Consider the following 23,653-nt stretch of genomic DNA (forward strand, 5'->3'; position numbering starts at 1 on the left):
ACCCCGGTTGAAACAGCCACCAGACCCCGTTCCAGGTGCCCTGCCCACCGCTGCGCCCTCCGCCGTGACACCGGCTCTCCCAGGACAGCCCTGCACGACGAGGGCCTCCCCCCCCCCCCCAGTCTCACTCTGCCCTTTTCAGAGGCCGCGGCCTGTGGCCCAGCCTTCACGTGGCTGCCCGGAAGACAGAGTCGCCAAATCCTGCTCCTGGGCAAGGTTGACAGAGACTCAGGAAGTGGGGCCCTTGGCTCCCTGCCTGAACAGGGGTGAGCAAGTCCATGGCTGGGGCAGGTTAGCTGGAAAAGCAGCTGTCAGCAAAGGCGAGCAGGAAGAGACCCCCCTCCAGGCCACGTGATTGAAATCCAGGCTGATGCCCCAGATAAGCCAGTCCTATAAGCCAGTCCTTATCAACACCTCCAGAGAAAGCTTTCTGCTCCCCCTGATTACGGTCCAGCTGCAAGTGCACAGTGTTTCATTCGCAGGGTCTTTAAACTCCCGCTGTCCACGGGCAGTCGCTTCTATTCAAGCCATAACGCCATGCCCCCTCCACAAGCCACCGGCGTCGCTGCACGTCAGTGTGGTAGCCGCCGACCCACGAGCCTTCTAGGGACTCAAACGCACGCCCCGCGCACAAGGTTCCTTTCCTTGGAGCTGTGCAATAGGAGCCCCAGGATGGCTCAGGCTGATGGGAAGAGCTTAGGGGCAGGCTCAGCTATTGAACGCGAAAGGGGGAAACCTCTCCTCTAAAACGTTCAGTAGTTATGAGAGAAGGGATAAAAATACGCGCGCAAAAATCTAGTAGATGTCAAAATCACTCAGCGCATAGTTACCGTGCGGTTTTTAGGGGACTTGTGACAACAGTTTGGAGTGGATTGGTCATTCCCCTAGGGCGTTCTTTTCCAATATGGGCTCCAAGGTGCCGTTCAAGGCTCAGGAACAAAGCGGGCATCTAATGGCAAGGTAATGGTCCCTCTCTTTTTGTTTATTCTTGTGCTAATAAGGGAATTCTGCTCTACAGAGGTTGGCATACTGAGTTACTTAGATTTATTTGGCAATTAAAAAGAATAAAGTCAACCAGCTTGTTCTTCAGGTAAATATGTGCCCTGTGTTCTACGTAGAATGGCATAACTCCTTTCGCCTAACACTCAAAGAAACATAGGTATCACTAGCAGTATTAAAAAGTTCATTTCAGCTATTAATAATGATTAGATACACTCTAATCCCCTACTTTTAGTTTCAAATAAAAAAGGAAAAAAGGCACTATTTTCAAGTACACTCTATTATAGCCAAAAGGAGACAGTCCTGGCTAAAAAAAAAAAATCTATGTTTTGGTTTTTAAACTAACTAACTAACTAACTAACCTGTTTTAATCACTATGATGTAAATTGGTGAGCACATCAGGAAACTGAATGTTTATTTTCTTCTTTAGAGGTGTCGATAGTATTTGATCTTCAACATTTCATAAAGCTACATGCTTAATTTAATGTCACTGATAGGAGCTTTTAGCATATGGAGTTAAGACATTTTTTTTACACATATGTGATTGATATATATCATAGGCCGGCAGGATTTCTGTGTGCATATTTTAATCTTTTGTAAATAAACTGCGGTGGACGTGTGCATGTTTGTGTGGGTGCGTGTGTGTGTGCAAGAGAGAGAGAAGCAAATGAAGAGTCTGACACCTTACAATTCATCTATGGCTTTTAGTGTGGACTCTGAAACGAATATCTATTAGATTTCTTTGAGCAATATCCCAGTCGGTTAGATGGGCCTCTCTTTTGAATGAGAGTCCTAGAGGACGAAACAAATGTATGTTATTCCAGCACAATTCTTTACCAAACCCTTTTTTCCCCCTCCCCACCCTCCCCCTTTTTAGAAAGAGTAGTTTCAGCTCTGCTTTTCTGGAACCATTCTCTGACGGTTTAGGGATGTAGTAATGATAAATGCTCAGCAGTTCTCATTTCTTTTGTACTTTATAAACATTCTTCTTGTCTGGAACTTGAAAAAAGCCCCACAAAATAGAATTTAATATGTCTCCTGTCCCCTTGCTCTTGGCTTTTATCTATATAATTCACACACAAAAAACACGCACTTCAGGTTTGTACCTCAGCTCTCTAAATAAGTGGTCTACAGAAAGCTACCCGGATTGATGCGACTAAGTTAAAGTATACATTAATACTCTAGTTGGAAATGAAGCTTGGAATTGTTGAGCAAACAGTTTACTCTCTACTGTGGTGCTGCACACTGAATGCTGTATAGTGAGTTCTATGGAGCGCTGGCAGGAAAGCACCACCAAGCATGTCCAAAACTAATAACAAAAAGGTTACTATATATAAAACGTTTATACATCCAAAACTGCCTCAAGTTGTTTAAATTTCGGTTTCGTGCACATAAATATAGCAGCCATGCGGTTCCCCATATCCCAGTTCCCGCTTTTTTAAATCAATTCATTTCAATTTGAAAGGAAGGCCCCAGACACAAGTCACAATCAACAATCGTTTAGCTTTCTAACACTAAACATGCACCTTATAAAGAAACAGTATTGGTCTATGTCGTCTCAAACACATATCTTGATAGCCTGACGTTGTTCTTAAGAAATGGTCAAATCAGAGTAACAATCTCCATTTGTTTTCCTTTATAATCCAGCTATTTTTAAAGTATTCTTTTAAAAGAGAAGGGAGAATTAATTCTGCACATGAACGATGACTGGACATTTGCAAACATGGTGTGGTAGTGTGATCCCAAACCATGATATCTGTAAATAAAACTCTTTCTATATAGTATGTGCATTTCAATAAACCTCAGAATACTGTATGTGGACACCTGAAATGGACAGAATATGCTACTAAAGAATTTGAATGCATTTAACAATACTGTTATGAAAATTATTTCCATGCCTAATATTTTATGTTGGTATTCAATACTAGAATGAAATGGATTTAAATCACCTACCTATAAAATAAACATGTCTACTCTGGTCTATTGTCTTGTCAGTGAGATTGTCTTGTAAAAGCTATTGATTTTGTATTTAAATATAAGAATTGATGTGGTGTTATATTTTCCTCTCATTGAAACATATTATAGACCTATTCGGAAAAGTCGTTAAACTTTTCCTTTTGGTAAAAACAAAAAACAAAACACTCCCACACCCCCCTATCCAATAAACCTGTTTTGGAATTACAGTTTTCAATACACTGTTAGAAAATATATTCTGGCACAAATTTCAATTGCTGTGCAAGGACTGCTTTTAAATGCTGGCTTTTCATCACAATTATTTTTTTTTTAGCAGTAGGTGTAAACTGGAAGAAAATTTGATTATTTAAACGGATGTTCATCCTATTATGGCTGAAGAAAGAAGCAAAGCAGTGGACAAAGATCTTGGGTGGTTGTGGGTTTCATTAGGACTACAGTCTTCACATATAAATCAGATTCTCATCTCACTGCTTTTCCTACCTAGAAATTTGTTGAATGTTTTTTTGTTTGCTTGCTTGTTTGTTTTAAGGTGAGTGGAAACTAAACCTTAGTGAAGGACAGAGATCTCTTCACTCAAATACATAGTGAAAGTGTTTTTTGACTAAAGGGACCTCCCCTTACAAGCACCCGCTATAATAATGATAATTAAAACCCAAAAATCTGGTTCTTCAGTGAAGAGGGATTGGGGAATTCGGACAGAATTTTTTCCTTTATACACATCCCCTCTGAAAAATACTGTCCTAGCACTAAGCATTTTTTAAGTTGCTTGTTTTACTCTTAATTTTTAATTGTAGCACTTTCATTGCAAAAAGTTTTTTTTTAACAATTTTCTGAATAAAACAAAACAAAGCAAAAACAAAACAAACCACAAACCCTCCTCCCGGAACATCCATCCTTCTCCGCAAAGAGCCTAAATGCAGTATACAAAATAGCAAACAAAAAAAGAGAAAGTCCAAACTATTACCAATGTCTTTGTATGCTAACTACCTGTACCGCCCTGCCCTTGAGAGAGGGGCCACTCTAACTTCAGATGCTGTAGTATAGTTCTGCCTTGCCGGTAAGACTGAGTGCTGGCAGGAAACTTTTTGGTAATGCTAAAGAAACACACACACACATCTTGTATCCAGTCATAGTTGTAACAACAACAAAAAAGTAAATTTTAACAGGAGTGGAAATGGAGTTTTTGAGGCAAACATTCAGCAAAGTGTCATTAAGACTTATAACCACCGTTTTTTCCCTTTAGTAAGAACACGCTCACTTATACTAAACAGAACAACTTCAAAAGACAAAGAAAACCCAAGAGTTTCATATATTTATTTAGTTTAGTTTAGTTTAACTGCCGCTACCTACTGAAGTTTTCCCATCTCTGGAGAGATGTTTGCTTCTCCATCATTCTGCCTCAATTTCACTTTAATTTCTGTGGTTGCAAATGTCTTAATGTTTTCTGATTTCAGGGAACTAAAAATGGAGGGAAAAGATACTTGAATATGTGCCTCAAAAAGGTTTCAGTTTATAGCTATCAGTAACACCAAGAGACAGCGTCATTAAAAAAAGTAGTTTTCCACTGCTCTTCAAAAGCCCTTATTTTTTACATCGCTTTTAGGAAGATAGATTAACAAAACATCACATTTCAAGCCACTCTGATCGGTAATTAAATGGAGGAGCCGGGTTGTATTCTCCTATGGCTTTTACAGAAGTTGCAGTGATCCAAAGTCAGGTTGCTGTGTCAGAGTGGCATTTTTATTAATGAGAATACAAAAAGCTTGCATATTCTTCGCCCGGCTTGAATTTAGTTGCTAAGCAACTGGTGTATGGTAATTCATCCGCGAAATTTAAATCTTTGAGAAAGGATCGTGTGTTTTGCTGAATGGTCGCCACGAGGAAAACAACCTGTGGGATCTGCAGCAGCTGCCACTGAAGAGCAGCACTGGCCAGCAGCAGGGATCAGAGCAGGACCTCCCTGCAGACCTCGTTGTCCACAACCTGAGGCAGCTCAGCCTGTTCTAAAACACAACTCTTACACAGTATACAGCTGGCGCACCCATATACACAGGGGCTGCATCCCCCTCCTCACCCCTACCTCCACTGCCCAGCTTCCACCTCTCCGTTTACTGCATGTGAAGGCCTGTTCCATCCTTTGCATGATCCACCTGAAACTAGTCACACATTAGTCAAACTGGTGAGAGATTGTGTAAGGTTACTCTCTCCACTTTCCCCTGCCCCCCACTATCCTCCTTTATCTCTCACTCAGAAAATTTCATATACTCTGGCAGCAAAATCATCTAGGGAAAGTACAGAAGATCTTTAGTTCTGCTGATAAACCGGATCTAGAGCTCTAATTGCAGCAGCCCCACAAGAAAACCCCAATATTATACAGCTGAAATGCTGGAAATAATGACTTGGAGAGTTTAGAAGATACCATATGTGCTAATAAATATAATAATCTATTGAATATGACCTACTCTGATCTAAGAGAATCAAAGTTTCCGATTAAACAGCATATCCCTCCTATGAATTTTCCTTTCCCAACGTGACAGGCTAGGTTAAAGATTAAAGAATGCAGCACCCTTATTTCCTTATTAAAGTCAAGGTCAAGCCCCTGGTGCAGAACTAGTGGGCATGACGTCACGTGAGTGACCTTCAGCCGCAGGTTAACAACAGCTCTAAGGGGCTGAAATGGCCAAGTTTCCGCCAAGGCTACACTCAATGCCACTATCTGCACCCTGTCTTTGGGCCAAAGGCTGCAGGCTTCACTTAGGCAAAGTTCTCATTGACTTCAATGAGAGTTTTGCCCCCTGAATAAGGAGTAAGAGTCTTGTTTGGCCTTTTCTTTCTCCCCCAGCAGGACCCACCCTGCCACTCCAAATATAGTCCCTTAGTGTTACTTTGGCATTAAAGAAGATGGGGGGAGGGGTGGGTTTCTGTAATTCTTCACTGTATGATAGCTTTTTAGTTAGCAAAAAGACTGTCAGCTGAAAAGCTTCCTACTGCTGTGTCATTGATATCAAGGTTCCCTCCTTCTACTGAAGACCTTACTCATTCAAATATTTCAGACTACAACTGCAAATATCTAGATGTGTTACCTCTGTATCCTGTCGGTTCATTTTATTCATCCATCATACTAAAGAAGACCAATTTCCTTGGGGTATCTATTTTCCTGGGTTTATAAAAATCAGTCTATATCCTACATAATTCCAAGCCTGCATCAAGGGCCTATACTTGTTGCATCTCTTTTAGAGTTTGATTAATTACCCTGGAACTTAGGCAAACCAAACTACCTGTGGCAAGAAGATCATCTCTACAATTTTGTCCTGAAAGCTGCCAGTTATAGATGTATTTTCTTCTATTTACATTCAAATTGGAACAAATATATCTGTATCTTAAAAGGTATATCTATATAAATATATAGAAGTGTCATTTTTTCTTTAGCTTGAAGATGTTGATAATTTATTACAAAAATAAACGAATAAATACAACAATATATTGTTGTTTTCAACAGGATAAATATTTTACAAATATATAATTTTAAAAAAACAAATTTAATTGTTAAAATTATTTAAAATATTACACTTATTGATAAAATTATCAATAGTATATACTGCATTTCATATTAGAACCAATTATTCTCTAAACGTTCCATTTAAAACCATTCATACAAAACAAATTATGAGCATTGTAATGTGCAAACACCAGTCACTACATTAAAGCATAAGGAATCTTTAAAGATAATTTCAGAAATGAACCGTTGTATTTTTAAACCAAGGGATAGCTCTTTGTTATGTTCCGAAAATATGTGGATCAACAGCAGTGAGGTGACTATTTTAAATACACCTGAAAATGATTCATAGTATACAGACTAGCCGGGGAAAAGATGGGATGTCAAGGAGAAAACTAGGGCGTAGTAGAAGACTGCAGAATATGAAAATGTAAACTAAAAATAATCACATCTCGGGATTACCCAGACTGATCAAACACAACTTTGTAAAACATTTGGCTTTCCTTTAGGTAGAAAAATAATAAGGAAAAATGATGAAGACTCAGTTACCAAACACAGAACACTGATATTATAAATGAATACAATTACTAAATTCATTAAGAGATCTGGCGATATATAACAATATTTTCATTATTTACATGTGTAACAGTACAACCCTTAACACAAAACCTCTTACTTATTATCTACCTCTTATTATCCCTTAGACTCACAACCCTGAAGTTCCTAAATACATTCAAATGATTCGATTTCTTATTGGGGAGGGTGGGAGGAAAACATGGCCTCAATTTTTGAGCACAGAATGAACAGATTTTGCACGTTCCTACTACCAAATGTTATTCCTCTAGTGTAAAAATCAGCCCTTCTTATGCAGAAATCCGCAAAGGTTGTCTTTTAATAGAAACCAGTGTGAAGCCTAATGTAGCTCTTTGTTGTCATCCAAATCCAGTAACCAAATACCACTAAGAAATTTAAATAGACCTTCTCCATGTCTAATAAGCCACCACCCTTCATGTGTGAAAAATAGGGTTCCACCTCACGTGTTAATAGTATCCACCACATAAAAACAAACCCACTGCTTCCAAACTGGAAGTCCTTTCTGAGATTTCCCTTGCATGTAGCAAAATTCATGATTCCTCCTTTCCTTCCTTCCCTCTCTCGCCCCCTCCTCCTCCTCCTCCTCCCTCCCCCAGTTATAAAATTACTGGGAAGCTCTTAAATTAAACAAAGAGAATAAATGAAATGGTCTTGTATCCCCTTTCACTTTTCCTTTTTCTAATATGGCCTTTTCGGATTTCACAAATCAAAACGAGCGTGATATTTACTAAGATCTGGTGTTAAAATAATGCATCCCAGTACACGGCTATATGGTTGGATTTGATTTATGAAAGTGACACAAGGCCTGTCAAAAAGGAATAAATGTGTGTTGTTTCTACAGCAGTTTTCTGGGGTTTTAACCCCAGCATCAATATCACATAGCGAGAAAGAAAGGAGGGAGGAAGAAAATGGGGGAACGGGTGAAACCAGAGATTATTGAAAGTTTACATTAATAAAAAAATAAAATATTTCTCTATAATACGTTTTCAGGGGGTACATAGAGGCATTAAATTTAGATCTGTAGTTTCGACAACATTACCAATTCAAAATGAAGAGCTGAAATATTCATTCACTTGTGTGTATATTGCAATAAATAGAGCAGATAAATATGACAGCCTACCTAGTGCATCTATTGGCATCTTTAACGTTACTTATACACACATTTGTTGTAAAGAAGGAATGGCAACACTAAAGTCGAGTGAAGGAAAAACTGTACTACACCACTGCACACCTCGTACAAAAAAGCCTAAAACAAACAAACAACAACAACAAAATGGTAAACTATGAGGACCGTAGGTAGGATTTTGAAAGTATCATCTCTATATTTTTTTTGGAAAAAAGTACCTTTCTTTAAATTATAACGATAAATTAAATACAAATATTATACAGACATAAAATGTGTCAAATAATTTATACTTAAAAAGCCTCTAGCCTTCGTTTCTTAGTTTGAAAAGAGAGAAAAGAGACTAAACTTTAAAAAACATAACTGCTTTCAGTATTTGCCATTAATTATCAGTCCATACACTTACACATCTACTGCACTGAAGTTTAATCTTAAAATAAAACAATTATTTTAAAGAACGTGGCCTTTTATTCTCTAACCTTGCCTTACTATGCCCTTACACAGGACTATTTATGAAAAACTCTATGGAAATTTACTCTGTATACGGATTTATAAGAAATGAGTACTGTACTAAAATGCTAACAGCATGAATACTGGAACTCTGCATTTCCAGATACCTGAAGTAGATACCAGATACAGAAAGCAGGTTATCCTTCGTTCTATCACTTAAATATTTGCAATATTTCCTTAAGAGAACTTTTTCGACACAGTGTTTATGCAATAGACACAGACTATTTCATTCTAACAAATTTATTTTCTCAATCAGCTCTTACGGAATCACTACTCAAATTAAATTACAATCAAATTATCACATCAAAAGATACCCTTATTACCTAACAACTGTCCATATTTTCATTTCATTTTGATTTGTGCTCGTCTGAAAAAAACACGTAATACAAGATCTGGGGAAAAATAAATTACCGTTTTGCAGCAGTTCATAGGTATTCTGAATAAAATATTAAAAGAAGTCATTTAATGAAAATATAAAGCAAATATTTTTAGATCAACAACGGATCTAACAATTCTATATTGCCGTCTTTTTGAAAAGTCTGTTTATTAAAACCTACCAAAAACACTGCTTGGAAATGGCAGTATTATATAATCACATCCACAGCACCCATTCAATCAAAGTTGGCAACGGATTTAGGAGAGGAGAAGTTCAGATAAGTGCAGCTGCAGATGCTCAGTACTTCTAAATCCCTTTCTCTGAATCAGTCCCGAAATAAAAATAAAAATATTAATAAAAAAAATATTAGCAGTGGATTTTTAAAGGAATCTTCCACGGTGATTGGCAGCCGTCAGGAGCACGACTTTGACAGCCCTAAATTATTTCCCTTTCTCTGGCTGTTTCCCTTAATTCATGAATAGTCCTTTTATAGAGCTCGAACTTTAGGGACCAACAATCTCTCCTCTTTTTTTTCTCACGGTGTTTGTCCCTCTCCCTCCCCCCTCAGCTTTCGGTATGCGGGTATTTATTCCCATATTTTTGTTTATATATATTTGCTTCCTTATACAGTCTGCTTGTGTTTAGTGCAGTGTGCATATTTCCCTCCCCCCTCCCCGGAGAAAGTGACCCTTTTCGTTTTGCAGGATCCCCCCTCCCCCCAATGGATATCTTGCACCAAAATGATGTGGTTTGGCCAAGAAAAACAGGGTCCCGGAATGCAGCAGGCACCCTCCGACCAGGCAGATGATTTTGCTTTTGCTTCCCTTTTTTGGATTGCTCCCATAAAAAAAGAAAAGTGTGTGTGAGAGAAAAAAGTTTCCATGATTCATATAAGAGAGCCCTTTGGGGGGGGGGCATTTTTGGGTGGTGGGGGCGTAAAGGGAGAGAAGGGATGGGTGCTGTTCATCGCTGGAATAGGGGATAATTTAGAAATGTTTACAAAAAAAAAAGAAGAAAAGAAAGAAAAAAACATCTGCAGTTTTGGTGCATTATGCATCTCCACCCCCTCCCAACCACAGTATAAATGTTAGCGCTCGGATTGACCTTTTCAAACGTTTCATATAGATATCTATATCTATGTATACATAGATATATATACTCTATATATAGATAGATAGTCGAAACAAATCTGGATTTTTGTGTGTGTGGTGTTGTTGTCGGTCCCCCCTCCCCCTTTCCCTTTCTCGCCTCTCTTCCTTTCCCTTACTGTTGTGACTCTCACTGCACACTTGTTTGCAGTCCATGGTGTGGGGGCGGCGTGTCGGAGTTCACGTTGCCGACCTGGGAGTAGACATCGTCGGGGGTCTGCTGCTGGATCCCCGGGGGGGTCATCCTTTTCTCTTTCTGCCTCCGATTGCAAAACCAAACCCTGACCACCTCCTTTTCCAGCTGCAGACTGTCCGCTAGGTTCGTAATCTCCTGGGCGGAGGGCTTGGGGCATTTCAGAAAGTGACTCTCCAAGGCCCCCTTGACACTCACCTCGATGGAGGTCCGCTTCTTCCTCTTCCTGCCCTGGGCTGCGATCTTGTCGATGCTAGTGGGGCTGCCCGTGGAGGAGTCGGCTTCCTCCAGCCACTTGTTCAACAAAGGCTTAAGCTTGCACATGTTCTTGAAGCTGAGCTGCAGAGCCTCAAACCTGCAGATGGTGGTCTGGGAGAAGACGTTCCCGTACAGGGTGCCCAGGGCCAAGCCCACATCTGCCTGCGTGAAGCCCAGCTTTATCCGCCGCTGCTTGAACTGCTTGGCGAACTGCTCCAGGTCATCCGAGGTCGGCGTGTCCTCATCCGAGTGGGGGTCGTGGCTGTTGACCCCGCCGTGGTGCTGCTGGTGGTGCTGATGCTGGTGATGGTGGTGATGGTGGTGGCTGGGGTGATCCCCCAGCTCCGGCGTGTCTCCCCTCACCAGTCCCGGGTGCACTAAGCTCTGGCTGCCAGGGGGAGGGCTCAGCATCCCGTTCACCGTGAACCCCCCCGGCTGGGAATAGATGAGCGATTGCTGCTGCTGTCCCCCGGCCATGGACGGGAGGTGGGCGGCGGTGGTGGTCCCCCAAGCGCCCGGGTGGCCCTGGTGTGGGGGACCCAGGTGGGGTGGCCTGTGGTGCAGCGCCGTGCCGCCGTGCAGGTCGTCTCGGCCGGAGTTGCCTTTCACATCGGGCTGCTGCTGCTGCTGCTGGGGGCTGCCGCTCATCCCCACCGGGCTGGTGGACCAGGGCGAGCCGGCTTCCACGGCGGCGGCGGCGGCGGCGGCGGCAGCGGCGGCCGCATGAGGCAGGGCTGTCACCCACTGGTGGGCATGGCTCAGCATATGGCCGCCGTTGCTAGCAGCCATTGCTCCCTGCATGAAGTCACTTTGGACCATTTTGACGGAGGGGTCGCCCCGGTAGCCGCCGGAGACCGAGGTGACGGCGACGCTGCCCGGCTGCATGCCCCCGCCTCCCGAGTCCGAGTGCACGATGGAGCCGGCGGACAGGATGCTGTTGCTGGGTAGGTAAGGGTTAGAAGCCGCGGTGGCCATTCCGCTCCCCCACCCCCCTGCCTGCTGGCGTGCCACCAATCCGCACAACCGGGGGCTCTTCGGCTCCCTTTGTCAACACCCTCTCCCGGGAACTCGCGCTGCTCCGCAGGAACCCGGGGCTCGCCTCCTCACCAGCCTCCTTGGCGTTTGGCCCCGATCTCCCGTGAGCTCCGTTCACCTGTTAACGCCTCGGCGGCTTCTTTTTGCAGGAAGACAAAATAATAAGAAGAAGAATAAAAAAAATCAAAGCTCAAAAACAGGGGAGGGGCGGGGGGGACACACAGCGGCGAGCCCCCTTCTCCTTCTCCCCGTCACTCCCTCAGGAGCACATCTCGCCCGCGCAGCCTTCCCCTGCCGGAGCGAAACTTTTTCTTTGCCTTCCTCCTCGAAGGCTTTGTGCGCGCGGGTGGGTTTTCTCTCTCGGGCTCCCTCTTTTCGCTCTCTCCCCGCTCGGCTCCTGGCTCTCGCCTCCTCCTCCTCCTCCTCCTCCTCCTCTCTTGCCAAGTTTGGTCGGTGTCCTAGGAAAACTTCCTGGGCTGAGGCTGGCGGCGGCGGTGCTGGGGATGCTGCTGCTGCATGTCTCAAAGTTGGGCTCTCGCAGGAGCGCTCTGTCCCCTTTGAAACGCAAGTCCCTTTGGAGCCTTCTCGCCGGAGGCACAGGCTGGGTGAGACATCTTCCCTCCCCCCTGCCCCCTTTTTAGGCAGTTTAAAAAAAAAAAAAGACAAGAAAAGAAAAGAAAAGAAAAAGGGGGGAGGTGGAGAGACGGTTCTCCTTCCCTTGCAAGGTTGGTGGTTAATTCCAGCAGCGGGCTGCGGGAGGAGAAGAGCCTGGGTAGAGAGGTGTGCGTATGTGTGTGTGCATCTAGGGGCTCCTTGGTACACTAACTCCAGTGGGGGAAGTTGGCTGCTGCCAGGCTTGCAGAGCGTGCCCGGGTGGTGCTGGGAGGAGAGCAGCGCGGCTCGTCCCCACCGGCTCGCTCTCCCTGACAGCTCTCGCTCGCTCTCTCCCAGTCCCTCCCTCACAGCGCGGGGACTGCCGAATGTTTACCCTCCGCCGAGCGCGCGCACCACCACCACCACACTTTCCCAAGTACAAGGAAGTCGAGCGCAAGGGCCCCCGCTGATTGGAGACCCGCTGCGTGATTGACAGAGCCAGAATGACTGGCTCCGGACGCGAGGCCCCCCCTTCCGGCCGTTCCGATTGGTTGCTTTTTAATTTAGGCAAAGTGGCGTAGAAGCTGGAAATCTGCCCCCCCTCCCCTCCAGCTCCCTTCCCGGCCCCTCCTCTTCTTCTCCCCTCAACATCTTAACTCTTAACGCCCAGCGGATAAATCTGAGTTCTCCCAGCACAGAGCAATTTGGGCATGTGGGGGAGGGAGAGAGAGGGAGAATAAAACCCCCCTGGGCATGGGGTAGGGGGGTGGGGGAGAAAGGAATGAAAAGAAAGATGAGGGGAAGAGACACTATCTAATAATGCATTTATTTTACTTGTATGCACATGAGTCTCCTCATGGGCGAATATTTCCCATCATCTGTAAGCAGCCATTGTATATAGGCTACAGTCTACATAAATCAAACAGTCATCACCTACAGAAGGAAGCGTCCTGTTCTGTTTCAAAGTTTTGTATTCTATTTCTCTCTCTCTGCATATGTCAGAAAGGCAAAGTGGGGGAGCTAATATCTTTTAAAGATTTACTAAGGTTTTTGGCCAGTCTCCACCGTCAAGATCCCTTACCAGATCTTAGACTGAAGCTATCATGGCAAGTTGTTCCCTTAATTACATGCAATCAGCCACACGCTTCTTTGTTTTAGTTTCTGAGTTCCCCTCTATGTATGGGAACTAGAATGCAGCTCATATGTCTTTGGACACTTATATGGATAGCTGCACCGAACTGTTTAATATCAACAATATTTGAGAGGATGCACAATAAAATGTCTTTACCACACAGAACAGCTCAAGCTTCTGACCATGTGCATTATTATAAAACATGTTAAAGCTGAATCCTTATCATAAAAAAAAAATCCAAATTGAATCCTGCTCCAGATCCACCAAACAATCCTCTGTCCCCATTTCCTTCTGATATGTGTATATCAGTATATATATATATGGGTTTTCCTCCACTAATTTTTATTATTCTGCGAACGCTGGTATTTCACAGGAAACCGATCTGGTCGTATGAAGCATTTTATTATTTCTAATCCAGCTGAAAGAGTTAAGGGGGGCGGGGGAATGAGAAGGAGAGAGAGAGAGAGAGAGAGAGAGAGAGAGAGAGAGAGATGCGACCAAGCGGAAACGCTGCACACAGGCAACCTCAGTGAACCAAGAAAAAAGAGAAAGTGGCAACCAAAACAAGGGCAAATTGAACACTCCTCGGGGATTTCCAATGAAATAACACAATTCGGACATTCAAGGAACACATCTTTACTAATGATTGTGTTTGTGTTGTGTAATCCATCCAGGCTACCTATCCGTCATGTATAATGCATATACACATATAGTGTGTGTGCGCGCGCCTACGGATAGAAAAATGCATTATGTTTACATTAAAATGTGAAACATAACGCCCCCCTCTTTCAGTTAATAATTTCCCCACAAATTCAGCTAGTTGAATTCAGCTTCCAGCACAGACTACATCCCCAACAGCAAGTATGCAGCATTTGCGTGATTTGAAGATTAACTGTAGACTAGCAGAATTTATTTAGGACCCTTTCCAGGTCCTTGCTTGCATGGTAAAAGATACCATCTTAGGTAGGTTTAGAAAAACCATTAATGTGAAGTATACAGATCTGAAGAGTAATGGTAACTAAACCCTAAACATAACTATTTTTTTTGTTCCCATGCGTCCTCCAAAGGTTTCATTTTTATGTGTATAAAAGATCTAACACAGATTTCATTGAATAAATCTGAGATCTCCAGGTGCAGACGTTTGAATAGTCAGTGCCAGAACCCCATGTTTTCCTTTCCAGCCGATTTTGCTTGGATCAGGCTCAAAAACCGAGTGAGTCTCGTGGTTTTGTTTACACTGAATGGGGAGGATAGGAACGGTGCCATGGGGCCGTCTTTCATTAATATACAGTGAGGATTTTGTCTAAATTACTGCTATGAATTTCACAGTACACGCTTTCAAAAGCCGTCTCAGGTGGCCTGATGAAACGTGATAGCGCCTCTGCAAACAGATCTACATTCTTTAAAAAATCCTAAAAATATTGTACACACGCACAACAAAAACTAAGCTTGTGCTGGAGCTTGGTGTTTTATTAAAAAAACCCAACAAAAACAAAACAAAAAAACAACAGCCAACAACAACTTAGTTCCCCAACTCTCGCCCACGCCCTCCCTTGCAGAGTGTGATTGTTTTGTCTGGAAAAAAAAAATCCAAAGTATAACAAGGGGAGAACAGTTAGTGCTGATTTTCATTTGCATAAATTTTCATATATTTTGGTGAAAATAATAGACAAGTGGAGAGCTGGGCTTAGTGGAGTCAGTGCAAAGGAAAATCTTAGCATGGATCGTTTCGCTGGAGTTCAGAACATGATTTTTCCCCTGTCACCTTATTAAACCCACAAAAATACAAAATTTTTAAAAAGCCCTCTAAATCCTGGGAGTCTGGTCGGTAAGTGTTTTTAATTTTTTTTCTCTGTTTTTGTTTTATTTAAAGTCCTGTGAATCTATTTTTAAAAGCTTAGGAAAAGACAGGGAGCCCATGGCAACTCTTTGGAAGGAAGCAAGCCTAATGAAAAGAAAAAAAAAACAAAACAAAAACAAAAACAAAAACAAACCACCAGCCCCTCTCGCTCACCCCCCCTTCAAAAAAAAATCGCCCTAGTGAAATATTACATAAAAAGCTCATTCCAAAGCTCAAGGCTGTAAAGCAATTCTGTAGTACTGGAAAGTCTTCTGGTTACTACTTCACTTTTCTGGGCACTGTTAATTATTGTAGCACTGGGGGTGGGGGGAGCCCTAGAAAATATTATAGATTCTAAAGAGTGAAGGATTATAAATATTTATTATTTTCAAATGTTTCTTCAGGAGAATCTCTTCCGATGACTGGGGAAAATCAGCTTTGAACAGCAGTAGTGTGCTGAGGGGCAAGGCAAAAAGTAAAGAAGTGGACACCTGCTGAGAGCTGGGGAGTGAAATAAACCAGTCTGGTGCTGGGGGAGAAAGATGAAGAGCAGAAGGAGGAGGAGGAGAGCGATGGTGCACACATAGGGTTAATATTGTAACTAGGGAACAGACGGTTAAGCACAACATCTTGAGCTCTGTAGTGAAAGTCCATCAGAAAGAGTATAATCAATCAAAACTAACCAGGACACCCCTTCATTTTATTCTCAAAGGAGATTGTGGCTTGAGCATTATAAACCAGATTTCACTTTGTTTCTCATTTCTGACGGTTTTCCTTGTCCCTAGATCCAATTTCCCTGAATTCCTATCTAATGGAGAGGTATAGTCTCGTGATCTGAAACTCTTTTATAGCGTTTAGGTCAGTGTGATAAATAATGTGATAAATAATGTAAGGTGAAATTAGTAGGCCAGATACTGCTACTGCTACTGAAAACTTTACCGAGGCTTAAATATCCATTACATTACTTTCATTTATTGTAATTTTAATTTTATTTTATTTGCACCTTTTTGCTCTTTTGGATACACAACAACTCGTGATCATTGTAATTCCCTAGAATTAGTTACTTCTTTGGAAACGATCGATACTCAAATCGGTAAAATGACTTGTAAAACTAGGGAGGTATAGGTTTCAATTTTGGGGGAGAAGAATCGCTCAGTTTCCACTTCTTGATGACGGGCTCAGCGTTTCTTTTGACTGGGGTTAACTCTGTGTTCTCCATTGGAACAGATGCCGTATAGAGCTGCTCCCTCAAGATCATTTGTTTCCTTGATGGGGGAACATTTCTGAGCAGAACATATTGGTTGCCATAGAGAAAGAAATAAAAGGAAGAACACTAGTCACATTAAGCTATATGTTTGTGCACTGGGCTTTAGATAAAAGGACCCTAGTTCAGCCAAAGAGAACGAAGCCAAACCAGAGCTTTCTAGCTTCACTAAAACTAGCTTTATTTTGTTTTGGACTTTTACAGTTGAAACATATAAGATAATTTTATTGGTTGTCGTTAATTTTATATGATACGGTTTGCAGAACAAAATAAACTTTTGAAGTGCTCAGTGAGAGCACTGATGGTCAGCAGGGGGCGCACTGATGCGGCTCAGAACCTGGTGAGTAAAACGCTACTACATTGCACAACAATTCTGTCCCTCCAGAGTTGTCAGAGGAACAAATGCCCCCTCCAAACTATATGTGTCTCTGATATTTTATATAGTTATATAAATGATGACATCAAAATAGTGAACTCGTGGGGTGGATAAAGAGGCTAGAGTAAATTCATGTCCTAAATACTTAAGTCCAAATAGAGCTGTCACACCGCTAAGATAGAAACACAAGATTCTACATTGGACTTTACAGTTTGACTAATAGTTAAAAAGCCACCCTAAAAGTTGTCAATTTGGTGCATTATCTTAAAGTGAGCTAAGGCCTTCGAGTAAGTGAAATCAGTTAAATAAATAAAAACATCATTTAAGGTATCACACAGACTTTGTCCAAATAAAGCTTTTAAACCTCTGCAGATATAACAAAGAGAACCCCGGGTGTCTTTACATAATTTAATATTTAATTGCCATTTTAAACCTTCAGAAGTATCTGCAATATTCCCAATAAAGTAGCCACTCACGCTCTTTCAATTACTGTACTTCACTATCTCGAATGTAGCTATAAAATAACATTATGTTAACAATCTAGATCATCTGAAGTCCGTATCACTAAACACATGCAAAAAGTACACAAGAAGTTCGAGCTATTTACAGACATAAAACAATCTTAACTTCGGTGTCTGCTCAGATTTTCTGTCGTTTTGCAAACATGTTGTACATAGTCTTAACATATTGCTCAAGGAGCCCATTCCTGTTACCTATTTTTCTAGGTGGCTACATCGGACACATAAGTCAGCAATTCAGCTTCTGTGATTGTATTGATAAGTACATATGTTTATTATTATGAAGGTCTATCTGTATATCTATATGCACACCAGCAAGTTAACATTCCTTTAGCACGAGCTAAACACCTGTAAAAGTGGAAGTGCCAGGGAGCGCTGGTGGGGCAGGCGCACGTTTGATGCATAACCATAACAAACTCTGCCAGGCCATAAAGACAGGTTGTTCTCTCCAACTAGAACTTCGTCAGTTTCAGTGTGACTGCAAGTTTTAGTCTTCGTTTTTACAATATAAAGACCAATTAAATCCTGGAAATAGTATTGCCAGTAAATCTGGTGGAAAGCTAAGTCACTGTTCAAAAACATAATAGAGAGAAGTAAACAGCAAGAGAAACAATGAAAAAATAAGACATTTCTCTTTTTTCCATGTGCAAATTGTTCACATGCCTTCACTTTTACAACTGAGGTAAGCCTTGCCGTGTATTGAACATGACTGAAGATGCATTGAAATATTTACATGACTAAAACTTCCAACCTTGCCGCATTTGCCAAAGAAAGCAATGACTATTTCCCAAACTATTAGAGTACATATCTAGAGTTCAATTTTATTCACAAGCGTCACCACATAATCTTGGATTTACCATTGTTTACCAAACAGTTCTTGGACATATGACCATGGGATTTTGAATTTAGAGAGGCCAGTGATGGTTAATATCCCATATTTGAAAATATTGCATTTTTGTGCAGTTCGCGCTTTGTTTTTTTCCACCTCAGATGCAACTTGCATTTATAGTCCAAGAAAACAATCCTAGAAGGTCAACTCCTACAGTCTTATTCCTGTATAAGTTACTGTCTGTATACATCGAAGCGAATAAAAGCAAATAGAAAGCACGATCACTTAAAACGAGCAACAAGTTAATTTGATAGAGTTACTTTCCATGCTGGCTGTTAAAGATATTATTTGGATGTGATCGCCACGTTTATGCCTTAAGTACCAGGACAATTAAAACAAAGCTACAAAGAGGTTTTTTTTTTTTAAAATTATTTTGTCCGCAAAGACTTATTTGCAAAATGAAGAACATTGCTGAGGTATTGGGAAATACAAAGTGGCTATTTACTGTATTTAGTATTCATCTACTTATATTCGAGAATGCTTAGGTGTGTAATACTATAATCGTGGAGAGCAACTGCCTAATTAGCATTTACAAATTAAAATGTTAAACAAAGACATGCTACATATACAGTATGCTATATGTAAAATGTTTTTCTTTATAATACAGCAGTCAGATGAAAAGGTGGAGTTGACTGGATTCCAGATTTGTAGCATTCCTGGGTAATGTGATTTGCTCTGTTTTTAAAGCTTACCCATATTGTAGTTCATATAACCGTTGATAGCTGAACAAGAGATATTACACCAACCAATCTGGAGAAAAGAGGAAAATATACATATTACTTTTAAAGGCTTACAGTAACAAGGAGATACACAATAGGTAGAAAGATCTTTTATCCATACATTTAATTGTGAAGGTTCCAGTATGAACCTTATTTACTGTTTAGGGTAATAAATAATTTCTGATTCTGTAATAAATTAGTAATATAACACTGTGCTACACATACAATTAAGATATATTTGAAAATATAGGTACGTTTAGAACAGCACATTTCTGATATTATACACTCTATTGTGTTTAGGGTGCACCTAACATGCATAGTAATGAAAGTTCTCAAATGAATGGAATAATCTATCTGCTGGCTTGAGTTCCATGTAGACACATTGCATATGAAACTTAATGTCACCACTTCCCTTAAAATTCTCCGGATATATGGTTACAACCTAGCTCCTCGAACATGTAGATTTTTATTTATAAGAATAATTGTGCATATAGCAACATAAAAAAAGACTTATAAGTTAGCGTCTTTCAAAGGCTGTGGAAACCTTAGCCCTGCTTTCATTAAACATATTCTGATTTGCTTGCTGGCCATCTCAATCGCGTTTCACATTAAAAAAAATCTATATGCATTACATAGATTTTCTTTTACGCGCATAAGAGTGGCAGTCTCTTAGTGGATAAGAGGGTGAATAATTGTGGTACACCAGAAAACAGTTCGTGCAGTTTGGCAGCTCTGTTTTTTATTATTAGATTTTTTGACATTTGAACTTGTCTATTGTCTGAGGAGCTCAGTGCAGATTGCAGTAGGTCAAGCTTAAGGCTGCTCTTTTTGGCATTTCACACAAACATGCACATGCTGTCTATTCTCCTTTAGTGAATGCAAGAGCTACAATTTTCCTGATGGGTTGTTGTTGTTGTTGTTTTCCTTGGGAGATATAATCTAGTGATATTTTCATGATAGCCTGGTTATTTTTTCTCATTTTGGATCCATTCCTAATATATCTACATTTCTTGATGTTTGATTCTTCTAAGTACTCAGTCGCTTTTACAGCAGCATGATTTCAAGCCTCAAAATGTTTGAAAAAGGGACTTCAGTAGCTCTGGGATTAAATGATTTATTTCCCCGAAGCTTCACCCAACTCTATCATGACTCCTACAGTCAAAGTTAACATCGTTCATCATTTCTTTGCATCCCCCCTCCTTAAATTCAACCCTCTGATCCTACTTTTTAAAAATTCTTGTTGCTTGATGGGGCTGTGAAGGAGGAGATCCTGAGCTCCTAACATGGATTTGTATACTTCCCACTACAGTTTTGCAACCTCTGAAGCAAGGAACCTCTACCATAACAATAGTAGCAATGGTGAGTTTGGGGCCTTTTATACTGTTTGGGTGAAATGATCAAAGAAACACGCCCACAAATAGAGGCTTATTAAAGATCCACTTTTTACAATTAAAATGTAAAGAACAATTTTATACTGTTGAAGGGAGGGATGTGAAGCAAACTGAGTGAATCCCACATAGGAAAGTCATTTTATACTCTCAAAAGACAGGAATTAATTCTAAGTAACTTTTCCCTGGCGTGATTTACGCTTTTTGACTCAGACTTTCTCCTAATCTGCCTCGGTGCATTGATTGAAGCGGAGCTGCAGCCGATCTCTTCCCATAGCTGCTTTTAATTTAAATTTCTTTCTAAAAAAATGCAGCATTCTCTCCTCTCTCAGCAGCCCCACTCCCTTTAACAAGCGTCTGATAACGCGTTTAAAGCTTGTTATTCGAACGCTGAGATCAGCATGCAGAAATGTAATTGCATCGTTTTTCACCAGGAAAGAAAAGAAGAGGGGGGAAAAAACACACCTAAAGAAACTGTAAATGCTGAGTCACTGTAATGCGGTCATTGGGTAAACAGGAGAGAGATGCTGGCATCTTATTGAAAACCCTGGTGCAAATCGCATCCCCTATCTGCAGGCTTGAGAGCCCTCCTCCCTAGCCTGGATTTATTAATCCAGACTTTGAATAAAGTGGCAAAACCGCAGGCAGAGCCCTCCTTTGTCACTGGATCTCCTCCTCAGGCACCATGAGACCTGCTTTGTTATGGTGGAATAAGATAAACACTGCACTACCATTTCAGCTGCCCATAATGTGCTTTATGATGTGGGGGGACTACAGGCCAGTTCACCTACTGTTATAAAGGAAGGGAAAGCACGTTTAGTTCTGATCTTGGTTTGCTTATTTCATTAGGCCTTTTAAAAGTATATTGCTCTGCACTGGGGGAGAAAAGCACTTTCCAAAACAAAAGAAAAAAAATCTAGATATTTAAAAAATAACAAAGGTGGAATGTTTTCTTTTTATTTAACAAGATCTTTTGTTCAAGGCTGTTTTCTGGGGCCCCACTACCTTCCTTTTGAACTGCTTAGAGCACTTTGTTGTGGTTTGCTTACCATTGCCCTGGTTTGAGAGGTATATTTGGCTTCAGGTATGTGTGACTGAACCTCATGAAATGACAGAGCTTCATAGGCCTCTGGCTGCTGGTGGATTGAATGAGGAGAGTTGAAAACAGTTTGCAGTAAGCCCTGCAGTGGGAAACAAAGAGGCAGAAACGCTGAGAGACCAAGGAGAGGCAGAACTACAGAGAGGCACTGGGCTTCCCAGAGATGCTTTTGCTTCTCTGTGGGGAACAGAGAGCATCCTTTGGGCTGTCTTTGAAGTTGAGGGCTGGACTGGACAGCCCACACTGAATCAGGAGCATTCAGAGTAAATTAATAAGAGTTCACATTGTTTTGAAATGCTGCTGTTGTATTCGAGAGAGGGGTGGATTTTTTGTGTCTTCTAAAGGTGAGTGCAGATTGCAATAGTTGCTGCTCTGTTTTTGTTTGTCAAACAGGGCTCTTCTCCTGGGAGAGGGGCATGTGGCGGATCCCAGCCCAGGATTACATTAATCAAAGCATTATTTCCCCAAGGATGCACAGCACAAATGATAGTAAATCCTAATAAAATTGGATCGCTGAGAAATTGAACGCTTAAAGTAATCTGCTCTGTCTGATAAAAGCTTCAGATTTATAAGATATTGTGTCCCCACCCTCAAACACCTAAGGTATCATCAGCGTGTGTGTATGAAATATTGTATATTATATATATAAAAGATCAAGCAGTGTGTAGTCTGACAGACTCATCATTATATACCATATGAGAAACAAAACACCCCCTATTATTTGCAGCATCCATAGGTTATTATCCTACAGAATCGATATCATAAACTCATTTAGGTAGTGGATTTTCTCTCTCATATATCTGAAGTCAAAATGGGCCCCAATATTAGATTCTCACGATCTGCATCTCATGAGGGAAAATGTACACTTTTAATATTGACACTGTGGGGAAAAAAGACCTGAATGGTTGAAGCTGAGTTTAAACATCCTTAGAGAGGATCAGTTACAGAAGGAAACAATGCTGGGATAAGCAGCCATTGGTGGAGGGAGGGGAATTGTTCCCGAGGCTGTTATTTTGTCTAAAATGTACGGCATGCTGCACTGTCAGTTATAAAAAGGCCCCGCAGACCGCTCCTTCGCCTGTGCGCTGGGGTCGGTGCAGCTCGAGGGGAGCCGCTAGGGCTTCGCTACCTTCAGGTTCTCAGCCTCAGCTCGTTGCTCTCTGCGGAAGAAAAGTTTGCTTGTAGCTGAAGTAGGAGGAAATGACAGTGGGCTCAATGAACCCCACCGCGCAATGCACAAGTGGACGGCTAACACTTTCAACGCACGCCTTGGGCATCAGGAGCTGGAGCAGGGAGCATCCTTCCCCCTCCCCAGCACACGGGCAACTTTTTTTTTCTTGCGGGGGACGGGACGGGACGGGACGGGAACCCAACCAAAAACCAAACCAACAACCCTGCAAATAAAGTAGCAACCTCCAAGCACCAGTGAATTCCCTTTTGCCCGTCTGCCGGGGTGCGCTGAAGCCAAGCTGCACGGACAAAACGCGCCGCTGCGGGATCCACCCGGGCGCCAGCGACCACAGAGCAGCGAAGCCGCCCGCCCGCCGGCAGCTTTCCGCGGCACGCAGGGGCTCGCGGGCGGCGGGAAGGCCGACACAGCGGATGCGTCTCAATCGCTCCCCTCGGCTCGGCCTGACCCTTCCCGGAGCCCCGCGCGGCGGCTCGCAAGACAAGGGCTGGCTCCGGCTGCCCCCGGCCCCGAGCCGGCTACTGCGCGGGGTCCCCATTCCCCCGGCCCGAGCCCTGCAGGCGGACTGACACCGGCGCAGCAGCGGCACCTGGATGGGGAGAGCTGCACACACTGGCAGGTAGCTCACTCCGGCTCGGGGAAGGAAAGTGGGGGGGGGGGGGACCCTCCTAAATGACGCAATCGATGCTCCAGCCTTGGCTCCCACTTGGGCTGGTGCAGTTGCAGGAGCCCAATCCCCCCCACCCCCCCCGCTCTCTTCCTCCCCCCCCTTTTTAGTGCTTCTCCCCAGGACTGGGGGTGGGGGTCGGGGGGGGGCGAGTCCTGCTCCCCTCCGCTGCCAAACGGGAGCTGTGGCCGTGGCGAGAGAGGCAGAGCGGGCGGGGGGAGGCTGAAGGAGGGAGAAGCAGCCGCAGCAGCCCCCGGGGCGCGCGCACACCC

At 42.4% G+C, this 23,653-nt stretch overlaps 2 protein-coding genes across 2 annotated transcripts in view; one reads left to right on the forward strand and one right to left on the reverse strand.

Annotated features, from left to right (window-relative positions):
- Window positions 1–10,258: 10,258 nt before the first annotated feature.
- POU3F3 (POU class 3 homeobox 3) lies at window positions 10,259–12,724 on the reverse strand. Its single transcript, XM_073351452.1, has one exon. It carries the CDS (start codon window positions 11,644–11,646, stop codon window positions 10,351–10,353), a length of 1,296 nt encoding a protein of 431 aa, XP_073207553.1. The 5' UTR covers window positions 11,647–12,724; the 3' UTR covers window positions 10,259–10,350.
- A 5,993-nt stretch (window positions 12,725–18,717) lies between these two features.
- Window positions 18,718–23,653, forward strand: part of LOC140897313 (uncharacterized) — a 97,035-nt gene continuing 92,099 nt past the window's right edge. The window contains exons 1-2 of the mRNA XM_073310217.1: window positions 18,718–18,735; window positions 22,935–23,333. Of these exons, the coding sequence (XP_073166318.1) occupies window positions 18,718–18,735; window positions 22,935–23,333 (417 nt within the window). The remainder of the gene's footprint in view (window positions 18,736–22,934; window positions 23,334–23,653) is intronic.

Source organism: Lepidochelys kempii, chromosome 1 (assembly GCF_965140265.1).
Source record: "Lepidochelys kempii isolate rLepKem1 chromosome 1, rLepKem1.hap2, whole genome shotgun sequence".
NCBI classification, from domain to species: domain Eukaryota; kingdom Metazoa; phylum Chordata; order Testudines; family Cheloniidae; genus Lepidochelys; species Lepidochelys kempii.

Excerpts from the sequence above, each read along its gene's own strand:
- POU3F3 (XM_073351452.1), bottom strand. The coding sequence starts at position 11,646 with ATGGCCACCGCGGCTTCTAACCCTTACCTACCCAGCAACAGCATCCTG.